Here is a 10,661-nt window from a genome sequence, read left to right as displayed (position 1 = left end):
CCATTTCTTATTTACTTGTCAAGTTTAAATCCCAAGTCCGTTGACCCAGGTGAACTAAGTCAGAGTGATGTTTTTGCACTCAATTTTTATATCAGGTGTGGTTTACAGAGTGAGATGCATATCTGCTTTCTGTTTGGTGTTAGCATGCTGGGATGCGTGTCATAGTGATGTCAATGCAATGTGAATGGAAGTGTGAGAGCCAGTGTTCTCTGTCCCTGTATGTGAGGCGTGACTGTACCATCAGAGGGAATTCAGTCTGTTCATCAGCCTGTTATTTGGCCAGAGCACTGAGCACCTACGGCTCTTTCTCTCTTCTGCCCTGTAAAACCTCGCTGTGTCTCACGCACAAGACAGAGTTTTCTCTCTCTAATGGTCAGACCCTTGACGTGCTTCACCACTCAAACATTCTGTCGAAACCAGATAGGACTCTACAGTTTCTCCTCAGTCTTGGCTTAATCTTTTGCCCTCCCTCCCCCACCAGGTTCAGCAGACAGCTGCCACAGATGAGAGAGAACGGTGTCCCACAGGACACTCTGGATGAATACTATCTGACCTACTCGGTTCTTCCTGACCTGTCAGACTCCTTCTGGCCCTATAGGAGCAACGCCGTCTTCTCAGCTGAGGACGTGGATGTCTCTTATGCCCGGGATGTAACCAGTGAGTATTTTCTCATGATAGACCTCCACCTGGATGCCCAGGTAGACTCTGTATTCTTCGTAACCTCGCCTCCGGGGTGCTGGGATTTGTCATCCCTGTTGGAAGCGTGTAGACAGTGATTTGAATCAGACTCTGTGGTAGAGTTTTAAGTACAGACATCAGGTGGGTCTGGGAGCTGTGCTGTCTTCTTCATTCAGGTGAAGCCTATGCGTCAGGCCCCAAGTGAGACCATGGACCCACGGCTGGTGCGGCACACTGACTCACTTGTATGTGTGCAGGGCTCCGGAGATGAGTGTATTTTCCTGATTCCTGTGCAATCTCCACTTGCCCGCAATGCTCCCATTTCCATACCCAAGGTGTCCCTAGTATTTCCGTGCCTTTCCAGAGGTGCTCACAGCCGTGATTATTTGGTGTCACTGCTGTCATCCCCAGAGTTTGTCTCCTCTAAATTGCTCGTCTTAGCAAGCCAATCATCTGGGCCCCAGGATGCAAAGAGCCCTCCCATCACCTTGCTTGTATATTTCCATGAAGCAAGCCAGCGCCCTGGCATTTCCCCACCCCATGAATGACTGAAGGTTCCATGTAACAACTAGGATTCATGTGATTTGAGGTTTTCTTCATTCCACTCATCATTCTGCTAAGGCAGTCAGCATATGATGAGAAAAGCCTGAGTATTACAGTATTCTGCGAGAATGCAGGTGGGCTATTCCCAAGACTCCGTGGGGAAGATGAATCTTTAAATTTTTACTCAGTCTTGGAAGAGAATACTGTGGTGAGGATATACCAGGGCAGGGAGATCTTGCCTGATGGGTCAGGAAAGCAAACCAAGGAGAGTCTGAGATCCAACTTGAGGCATCTGGAATATGCTTCTTAAATAGCCTGTCATCTCACTGCTGATATTGTTGTCCCCGTGGCAGTATTGGACACTGGACTATTAATTTACACAGTGACATCTGCTAAGTTTTTCTTGACTTTTCTGAATTTATCCATAGAAAATCTCGCTGATCTTGAGGACGAGGAAGATCAAGACATCATCTCTTCTAGGTAACTATGGAGAAACACGGGTCTAACATCCGTGGTGACATGTGGTCATCTCACATGCAGGGGAATCAGAAAGTGCTGAACATGCCTATTTCTTCCATTCAGACAACCACAAATTGTCCCTGTAACAAGGTTGTCTGTTTTCGCCCTTTATGAATCCCTCTCAATTATAGTAACTTGCAGTCAGTTGAAGCAGGGCTACTGATCAGCCACAGGATTTCTTGTACTCCTCTGTTTTCTCCTTTTTATTAAAACCAGCATGCAATACTTAGCTGCCTCTGTCACTCTGGGTTATGACCTTGGCAGGTATTTCATGGCAAAGAAAGTAACTAGGGAAAAAAGTCATGTCACATTGCATATTTGAAAAATTGGTCTTGCAAATGCAAGATTTCTAGGAGTCTATTATGCTGCCAGAGCTGGTATTCATTTGTATGCAGCATGTAAATTTCAACAAAACTTATGTTGTATTTGAAGTCACCTTGATGTTCTCAGGATGTATGTGACATGACTATGTGTCCTGGGGTGGCTCATCTCCTTCCTCCTGAACTCATTTCTTCTCTGTGCTCAGAGCATCTCATGCTCACTCTCCCTCACTCTCTCTCTTTCCCTTTGCAAGCGCCTTCAGGCCCCAGATGGGAGTTGTAGGGGCGGGGGATTGTTATACCTCCCTCTAAGAGGACTCCCCATTTGTGTTTTGCAACCTGTCCCTGAACCCTCCCATCAAAACCAGCTATGGCTCCAGGTTGACTAATCCCTCTTGTTTAACCATCTGCTCTCCCAAACCCACAACTCTCAGTGTGGAGCAGCTGGTGCTAGAAGAGAATGAAGTCCAGCCGGACTCACTGGATGAATGTTATCTGGCTGCTTCTGTTGGCCATCATCTGGCAGGCTCCTGTCATCCTTAGAGAAGTGCCTCCTTCCCAAGAGAGAAGAGAAGTTTTCTTGGCTCTAGATGTAATCGGTGAGTACTCCCAGGCAGGTTCTTAGGCTCAGGTTGATTAGAACTATGTTCTCAGTTTTAATTTTTAGAAGGCATCACGAGCCTTTGCATTCTTCTTGCCCCAGACTGCCATCTGTCACCTGAACTCATCTCTTCGGCACAGCCTTGTGGTATCAAATCACACCAGAGAGGGCAAGTGGAGGGATAAGGGCAGAATCTCAGCTACCACTGTCTCACCTGCAGGAATTTGTGTAACAGAGCTCTTTTTATCAAGATAAGAATCCTTATAGTCATGAAATTTTGTTGCTAATTTTATTTCTTGAATAGTTTCTGGCAAGCTCTCTGGCTTTGCATTCATGATTGCAGTCTGCTCCATATTTGTAATGCATGTTATATTGTTCCCCAGCTCCTGATTCTTACCCCTGGGCTGCCTACCTCCCTCTAAAGCATTTAGATACTAGATCCTGAACATCAAATCTGCCTAAGCCCTATAATTTTCATGGAGCCAAATATCTGTCTCTGTTGTTCCATCCTCTAGAAACACCCATGTGTTTCATCCTTTGTGCAGCAAAAAGGATTCTTCCATGTGTGGGTTATAATTTCAATGTTTTACACAATCTCAGTGGTATAATCTCATGGAAACCGTCCATAAGCTGTGTATATGATAGGGGTATTGACCTAATTTATGAGCCAGGTCTCCTTGGGTAGCAGTTCATAGGGTGTGGAAATTAAAACCTAGTATGAAATCCTTTGGGGCTATTTTTTTTTTTTACTTTTTCTTTAGGAGATGCATTTTTATTGTTAGGACTTTGACTCATAAGATCATCTTGATAAATGAGGAGAAACTCCATTATGTATCAGACTATATCTGACTTCTTTAAAAATGATATTGGGCGTATAAATGTTGTCCGTCAGTCAGTTGGTGCCTTTTCACATTGGAAGCAGTTTCTTTCTTATTTCCCATTCTTCCCTGAGCAGCAGAGAAGCAAAGGCTTTCTCAGGATCACAGTAGTTCACAAACCAGAAAGGGAACTCACAGTTACTGCGCACCTGTTGTCTGCCAGGCTCCTTACTAAGCGAGCTCCAAGTGCACTACAACCCCTTCAGCCTCCCAGGCACCCTCTCAGGGAGCTGTGCTGTCTCATGGTGGAGCCAAGGGCACTGATGCTCAGCGAGGTCCCTTCACTTGCCCCGGATTCCTGGCCACTGGCAGGTGGGACACTAACCTCTCCTGGGCCTGACTCCCTGGCTCTGGCTGTGTCCTCTCCTCTCAGCAGTTCGACCATCATTGACTAAGAGAGGATGTTGCTCACCTTTTCCTCTTTGCCCTGAACCAAATCATTTGCAACTATCTTAATCTTCAGCAGAAGTTGCCAGAGGGCTGCAGAGAACCCTGTGGTCCCTCACTCAGATCTGCCAGCTCCCAAACCCTCTGTGCACTCTGTCCCGGGACCAGAGCCAGTGGCTCCTGCAGCCCCTCCAGGTGGAGCCACAGCTCCACAGGGCTCTCTGGGGAATCAGCCAGGATGAGAGTCCACGCCTCTCCCCACCTCCTGCCCCCAGGTCACCTGCTGTCATGACGGGTCCAGGTAGACTTTGAATTTGGCTGTGCTGAAGCCATTAAAAAACTGTGGAGCTCTATCTCAGAAGCACTGACAGCCGGGTGTGGGTTCCTGTGAAGAGGATGAGTGAGGCTCAGCCATGTGTCTCAGATGTGTTTGATGTGTGTGATATGGCCCAGTCCTGGGAGTCCATTGTTCACAATGGGCCAGGAAAGGCCACATCCCCACAGATGGATTGAGATGAGTGAATAGAATATCTAATCTATGCAGGGATCCATCCTGTGTCTTGATTCTCATGATAACCCGAGGACGGTGTGGATAGCTATTATGCAGCCATGTGGGTACAAGTCGTGAGCTCTACCCCGTCCTCCCTGTACAAGGAGAAACCCTGCAGAAACAACACAGACACTTGATTCTTAAATTACAAGTTGATCTTCTATTGGAGGCTTTTCCCCACACTAACAATAATGGGCAGTATTGTTGATGTTTGATAAAATGTTTGGTTATTTTATATTCTGTCAATGCAGAGAATATTCAAAGCATAGCTTTAATAAAACCCATTCTCAAGAAAAGACAAATAAAATTAGATGATGAAATTACACAATGATAATTAAAAACAATCCTAGACATTGATTCAAAATAACATTGGAGAATAAGAGGATACGTAGTTTTGACAGTTCTTTCAACCACCAAACGTTGTACAAGGATTTACCCTTCAGCCCAAATGAATTATCATAAAATCTGATTAAGTGTCCCAAAATATGATGATTAGTGATTAATGAACTTTGCCTAGTGGAAATATGAAGGGCACACCAGACTGAGAGAAGTGCTTCTGGAAAAAGCCCTGGAAGCTCACAGAGGCTCCCGGTACAGGCCTGGGGTCAGAAAGGGGCCAGCCTGAGTCCTGGGAGGATTTGCAGTGGGAGTTGGGGGCAGTGATGTTGCAGAAGAAAGAGGGACTAGAAGACAGGAGCACTGGAAAGGCGGGTGAGGAGGTTAGATTTGTGTAGCAGGGAAGGGTGGATGAATTTCTGTAAACTGAGGAGCATATGATGAAACAGGATTGGGGGTGATAAGACAGGTGAGCTTTAAGAGTGTGGAGAGGACTGAATCAGAGAAAGCAGTTAGAAGGAGGTTGGATGAATCTTTGATGAGAGTCAGACACAGATGGTCTCTGGAAGACTAAGAGATAACAGGCACATGAGAGACAGTTACAGAAACAAACCTTGTGAGGGTGCGGATGCATAAGCAGGAGGTGAGAGGAGAGCCCCCTGCAGTGTAGAGCAGCCCTGGGGGCTGTGACCTCACATGAGCCTGACCTGGACCGGATGAGGGTACTTCATGTCTTTGGTTAGCCCACATTCTGAGGATATGTACTCATTTCACAGTAGAAATATAAGCAGATTTCATTAGCAGCACTGTCCAGGCACCAGTGGAGGGACGTGTATTGAAGGAGTGTACGTATATTATCTCTCTAAAGAGACACAAAGGTGTTCCCAACAGGGTCTCAGCCCTCTCCTCCACTAGTTCTAGTTGCTAATACCATCCATCCCCACTCTGCCCCATGTGGGAATAGAGTTTATTCCATATATACATGTACGGGTGAGTAGAAGGGTAGACAAAATTTAAGCAAGGAAGTTCAAAAGGGTCTGGAATGTACTGTATTTTCTGAGCTCAACTTCTAGCGGTACTTGAAGCCTTCAGGCCAGATGTCTCTCCCTGTTCTTTTATTCCTGTGGGGAGATATTAACCAGTCTTTCTCCCCCATGCCTAGAGGCTTGTCTAGAACCTTCTCTCTAGGCTACAAGACTAAGGCTAATAACAGAATAAGAGGCCTGACCCCCTGTGTCACCCAAACCCTCTAGACTCAAGTGGGTGATCTCTCATTTCAAGAAACTGCAGCCTAGCCCCTGCCTTCTCAGCACCCCAGTCACAGCCGTAAATATGACATCTTCTTCACACTGATGTCTGCCTTTGCTGTCTGGGGTATTGGGTGGTTTCACTCATGGGCTAGGACAGCAGAAATGGGAGTCTGGGAGGGCTTAGCAAGAAAAAGCTTCCATTGGTCCGACTGAACCCTCTTTTCCTTTCAGGCGACACCTGGGAGGACTGTCACCGGGGCCTGTGAGTTTCCCAGGGTCAGAGGCGCCAACTGCACGGGCAGGGCTTCAGGAAAGCACCGCGTGACTGAGTGTCTGCAGCGGCAGCTGGACCCGCATCTCGACGGTGGTGACAGCACAGCCGTGCTCGGGCTCCTCCCACAGCTGGGGCTTTACCTCCAGCCCGATTCTGGAAACCGAGGACCGCCCTTTCTAGGTAAGAGAGAAACGGGGATTAGGAAGCTCTGGTGCATGTGCTGGTCATCACAAAGCTGTGGGTGAGGAGGCAGAGGGCCTCTCCCACGCCCGCTGTCGGCCCAGTTGAAACCTCTGACGCTCTAACAGAGTGAGGTGATCAAGAGCCTGGGACTTAGGACCAGCTCAGCCTCAGGCCCTGGTTCTGCAAATTCCTGCTTGTTTAACTGAGCCAAGTTATTTATCTTCCTAGGTATTTGCTCTGTCCCTCATCTGAACTCTTGAAAAATTCTATCTCCTCTCCATAATTTTTGGGAGTCTTAAGCAACATAATGTCCAGAGTGTCTGATTCACTAAAAATTGATGATAACCATTATGAATATGTAATATCTAAGCATTGTGTCTTTCTGGTGCTTTAACACTTACAAAATGATTGCACAATGGTTGTTTCTTCTGAGATGGCATAATTTTTATGATCCACTTTCTCTGGACCCCATCTTCCCTTGCTTTCTCAGAAAGGCAACTTGGCCAGTATTTTTCTCTCCTTTCAACATCCGTCATCAAATCAATTTACCCCTATTAGGTGCTCTCAGTAACACTGTATTAGTAACATTCAATAGCAATGTAAATACTGGCCCTGCAACACAGGGTCATGTTTGCTTTTCACATCCAGTTTATTTTCCCTTGTTTTCCCTTCTTTCCACCCTCATCCATGAAATGCACTGATCAGTCTCTTTTACAGCACTCCATTTAATTCATTCTCTCCACTCATCTCCATGTCTGTCTCCTAGTTTTCCTCTCTTCTGGGTCCACCTCTGTTCAAATTTCCTTAAAAGAGCTTCCAGACCCTCACATCCATTTCATCTGGGACGTATTCATCTTACCCTGCATTGCTCTCCACATCCTCCACTGGAGCCTGGCGCTACCTGGCGCTCATCCCTCAGGCTGTGGCCTCATCTGAGGAATGAGGAGAGACCCACGTCCTCAGGTGGAGCTGAGATGAGAAGGAGCCCCCTTGTGGCAGCATGGAGAGTCTCAAGGAAAGTGCTCAGGGCGGGGAGGGATGCGGAGCCCTGACAAGAGCCAGTAGGTCTTGTAGTATTTACTGTCTTGTCTTCCCTCTAGTCTCTCCTTTTCTTGTCCTTGGCTTCCCACATTCCCAGCCCAGACCGACCCCTACTTCCTCAGTAACTGTTTCCTGGTCATCTTTCATGGAAACATGAGCAGGAATCCAGGCTTCACAGCAGATTTTGCAGCAAAGGGTAATTTTAATACCCTTTATTTTCATACCCCTCCACCCCGTGACTCCCACCCCTCATAACTCCTAGTTCCTGTCATCCACCAGAACTTTTCTCTCCTTATTTTTCTTTTTTCTGTTCCAAATTCAGCTCATCAAGAAGCCATAAGAATGATCCATTCTGTATCTCGACTCCTTCATTCATTTGTTGCATTACACAAACACAGACACACTTAAGAGTATTGTTGTGTTTTTATTATATTGTCCATGCCCCACTTAGATTATGTGTAAATATTATATATACTGTGTATATGTGTAAAGTCTATATTGATGCACATTTAAAATTTTTCTAATTTAGACTTCCTCACTTCTTTTCTCTTATGAGGTTTTCTTTCAACTTTGATTTTGCTTCATCTCTACGATCTCTTCCCTCCCAACAGTACAATTTGTGTCCTGCAGGAATTTCTTGCCTTTGTCTTTTCTACCTAGGAAAGAAGTTGTTGTCATCAATTTTATTTCTTTACTCTCTTTTGGCATTTGGGAACATGTGGAACTGTTTGCCCCATGGCAGTCTTACCAATATTGGATAGTGTAAGGAAGATCAACAAAAAAGAAAATACATAAAGTTTCTCCATTGGATGCACTTCACCATGGACTTTCAGATAGCCTTTCCTGTTTTTGGACAGTTTCTGTACTTGATGTCCTTCCTGAGTGGAGGAGTAAGTCATAGAAACATCCTAAATAACAATGGATCCTATTGGCTGTGGTTTTATCTTCAGAGCTGAGTTTGGATGCTTCCATTGGAATGAAGAACCCTCCCAAGCTGGAGGATAAGGGCTCCACAGCAAGAACGCTTAACTGTTCAGTCTGTAGCAAGATTAAGGGCTTAAGTGTCCTGAAACAAGATTATCAGAAGAAAACTGCTCTTCAGCAAATGGAGACTAGCGTGCGGATTCCCTGGCCTTCAAGCTTAGGGTACAGAGGTAATCCCATGCACTTCTTCCTTATGCTCCTTATCTAAGGTTATGGCTCAATCTCCCACTGAGTTTTCTCTTCCTCACTTGTTCACTTAACAGCTGACACTACCTCTGTGTGGTCTTTCCTCTGCTTTCCACGGGGGCTGCCACCCTGCAGGGCCCTTCCACCTCAATCTCCTGTTTGCACTCTGAGCTCTGCTGTGTTCCTGCTGCTACTGTCCTCTATTGCCTCTGACCTTTCCTATTAGCCAAAGGGAAGCCCAGATCCGTGGTCCTCTCTATCGTAAGAGTGTCATTTAGCATGTACCATTCTGAACACATGGTACAAAAATCACACACTTTCCTGGTTTCCTCACCTTCCTTTACTTGCACCCCACCCACCCCTGCTCCTTAACAAACTCTTTCTTCCAAGATCATGTTTTAATGAATTACTTGCATGTGGGTTGACTTTTGGAGAATCTAACCTAGGAAAATCCTTAACCCTCAACTTCTCCACCTGAATAAGAAGTGCTGAAACTGAGGAAAAAGAGGCCTGATTACAAAAACTAAATAAGAACCTGGGTCATAGGTAGAAGTGCTGGACTGACCTGAGTCTTGTTTCCCCTTAGGCCTTGGTGGGCAGAACTTTGCTAATGTGCAGGGGGCTTCCAGGAACTCACTGGAACTGGCATTAGATAGAGGACAGTGGATGGATCCTTAAAGGGACATTGGCCAAAAAGAGATACAGAGGCCAGGTTTTCGATATTCATAGAGCATGAGATGCACAGGCATTCAGACCTCTTCCCTTTTTTTGAAATTACTCCTTCTACACGTTCAGTAAAAATCCCCCAAAATGAACTGAGTTGGAATCGGAGGGCAGGGAATGTAGGACAGCATTGTAGTGAATTAACTTTGGGCCACATTTATGAAGACCCAGGAAGAGACACAAGATAATCATTGCTTCAGCCAAATCTAGTTGAGAAGACAAGTTATTTATATGAGAGGGTCTGAGAAAGACCAAAAGATCTTTAGGGTCAGGGGGAAATAAGTCCATGGTAGACTCGATGAAGAGAGAAAAAAAGAGTGGTATGAAATATATAGGTCTAGTGAGTAGTTCTAAATCATGCTATTATAAAATAAAAATTGGGTGAGTTTTGATCTAATATGAATACCTTAACCCAAGCCATTGAAATTATGATTTTAATGTTCTGGGGTGAGGTTTGGGTGTCAATATCTTTCAAAACTCTGCTAATATACATCAGGGATTAGAAGGTCTGTGGATTTGGTAAGGTATCAGTAACTTATGGAAGTGGCCAGTATGTGGCTGCTTCATAAAAAAGCTGAATATCAGCCATTAAGGAATTAGCATTTTTCTCTCAACTGTACAACCTAGAGAAGAGAAATGAGAGGAAAAAATATAGATGAGTTAGATATATAATTTCTCTGTTTGAATCCAAGTTTCTCACAATTTCTGTAGTATAAGATAAATTTTAAAATAAACATTACATACAAACATTACCCAGAGTATAAAATATTACCTTCCACTTCCAAAAAAAAAAAAAAAAATACTACCTCCTCTTACCATAAGAATGAAATTCAGTGTTTTCATTTCTACTGTTAATGCAACTGCAACTTGTAGTTCACTATTCACTAAATGGGTTTCACAGCCTACTAATTGGCTCAGAACTATAGAGTCAACAAATTGTTTTTTCTTTAAATATTTTATGTATGCAAAACTCCATAATGAATCTTAGGCCTCATTCTTCTACGTTTATTCTTTTTCATGCTCTTCTATGTGTTAGCATAAAATACTAGGAGAAATTCTGGGAAAAGTTTGATTAAAAAAGTCATGAGAATCTAGTATATCTAAAATGAATGCTTTTTCACTTCAGAGTTTTCTTTGTCTAGATGTTGAGAATTGGAGAAGGCAATGGCACCCCACTCCAGTACTCTTGCCTGGAAAATCCCATGGAC

The 10,661-nt window shown here is 44.7% G+C and overlaps 1 protein-coding gene across 1 annotated transcript; it reads left to right on the top strand.

The window, feature by feature from the left end:
- The first annotated feature begins 493 nt into the window (after positions 1 to 493).
- LOC123465894 (neuroblastoma breakpoint family member 6-like) lies at positions 494 to 2,644 on the top strand. Its single transcript, XM_045166053.1, has 3 exons — positions 494 to 657; positions 1,650 to 1,701; positions 2,495 to 2,644. Exons 1-3 carry the CDS (start codon positions 504 to 506, stop codon positions 2,601 to 2,603), a joined length of 315 nt encoding a protein of 104 aa, XP_045021988.1. The 5' UTR covers positions 494 to 503; the 3' UTR covers positions 2,604 to 2,644.
- Positions 2,645 to 10,661: the final 8,017 nt, after the last annotated feature.

This window comes from Bubalus bubalis, chromosome 6, assembly GCF_019923935.1.
Source record: "Bubalus bubalis isolate 160015118507 breed Murrah chromosome 6, NDDB_SH_1, whole genome shotgun sequence".
NCBI lineage: Eukaryota > Metazoa > Chordata > Mammalia > Artiodactyla > Bovidae > Bubalus > Bubalus bubalis.
The sequence above is the reverse complement of the archived record's forward strand: the minus strand, read 5'-3'. Positions and strand labels throughout refer to the sequence as shown.

Excerpts from the sequence above, each read along its gene's own strand:
- LOC123465894 (XM_045166053.1), top strand. The coding sequence starts at position 504 with ATGAGAGAGAACGGTGTCCCACAGGACACTCTGGATGAATACTATCTG. Across the intron at positions 658-1,649 it reads TTATGCCCGGGATGTAACCA|AAAATCTCGCTGATCTTGAG; the intron begins GTGAGTATTTTC and ends ATTTATCCATAG. Across the intron at positions 1,702-2,494 it reads CAAGACATCATCTCTTCTAG|TGTGGAGCAGCTGGTGCTAG; the intron begins GTAACTATGGAG and ends CACAACTCTCAG.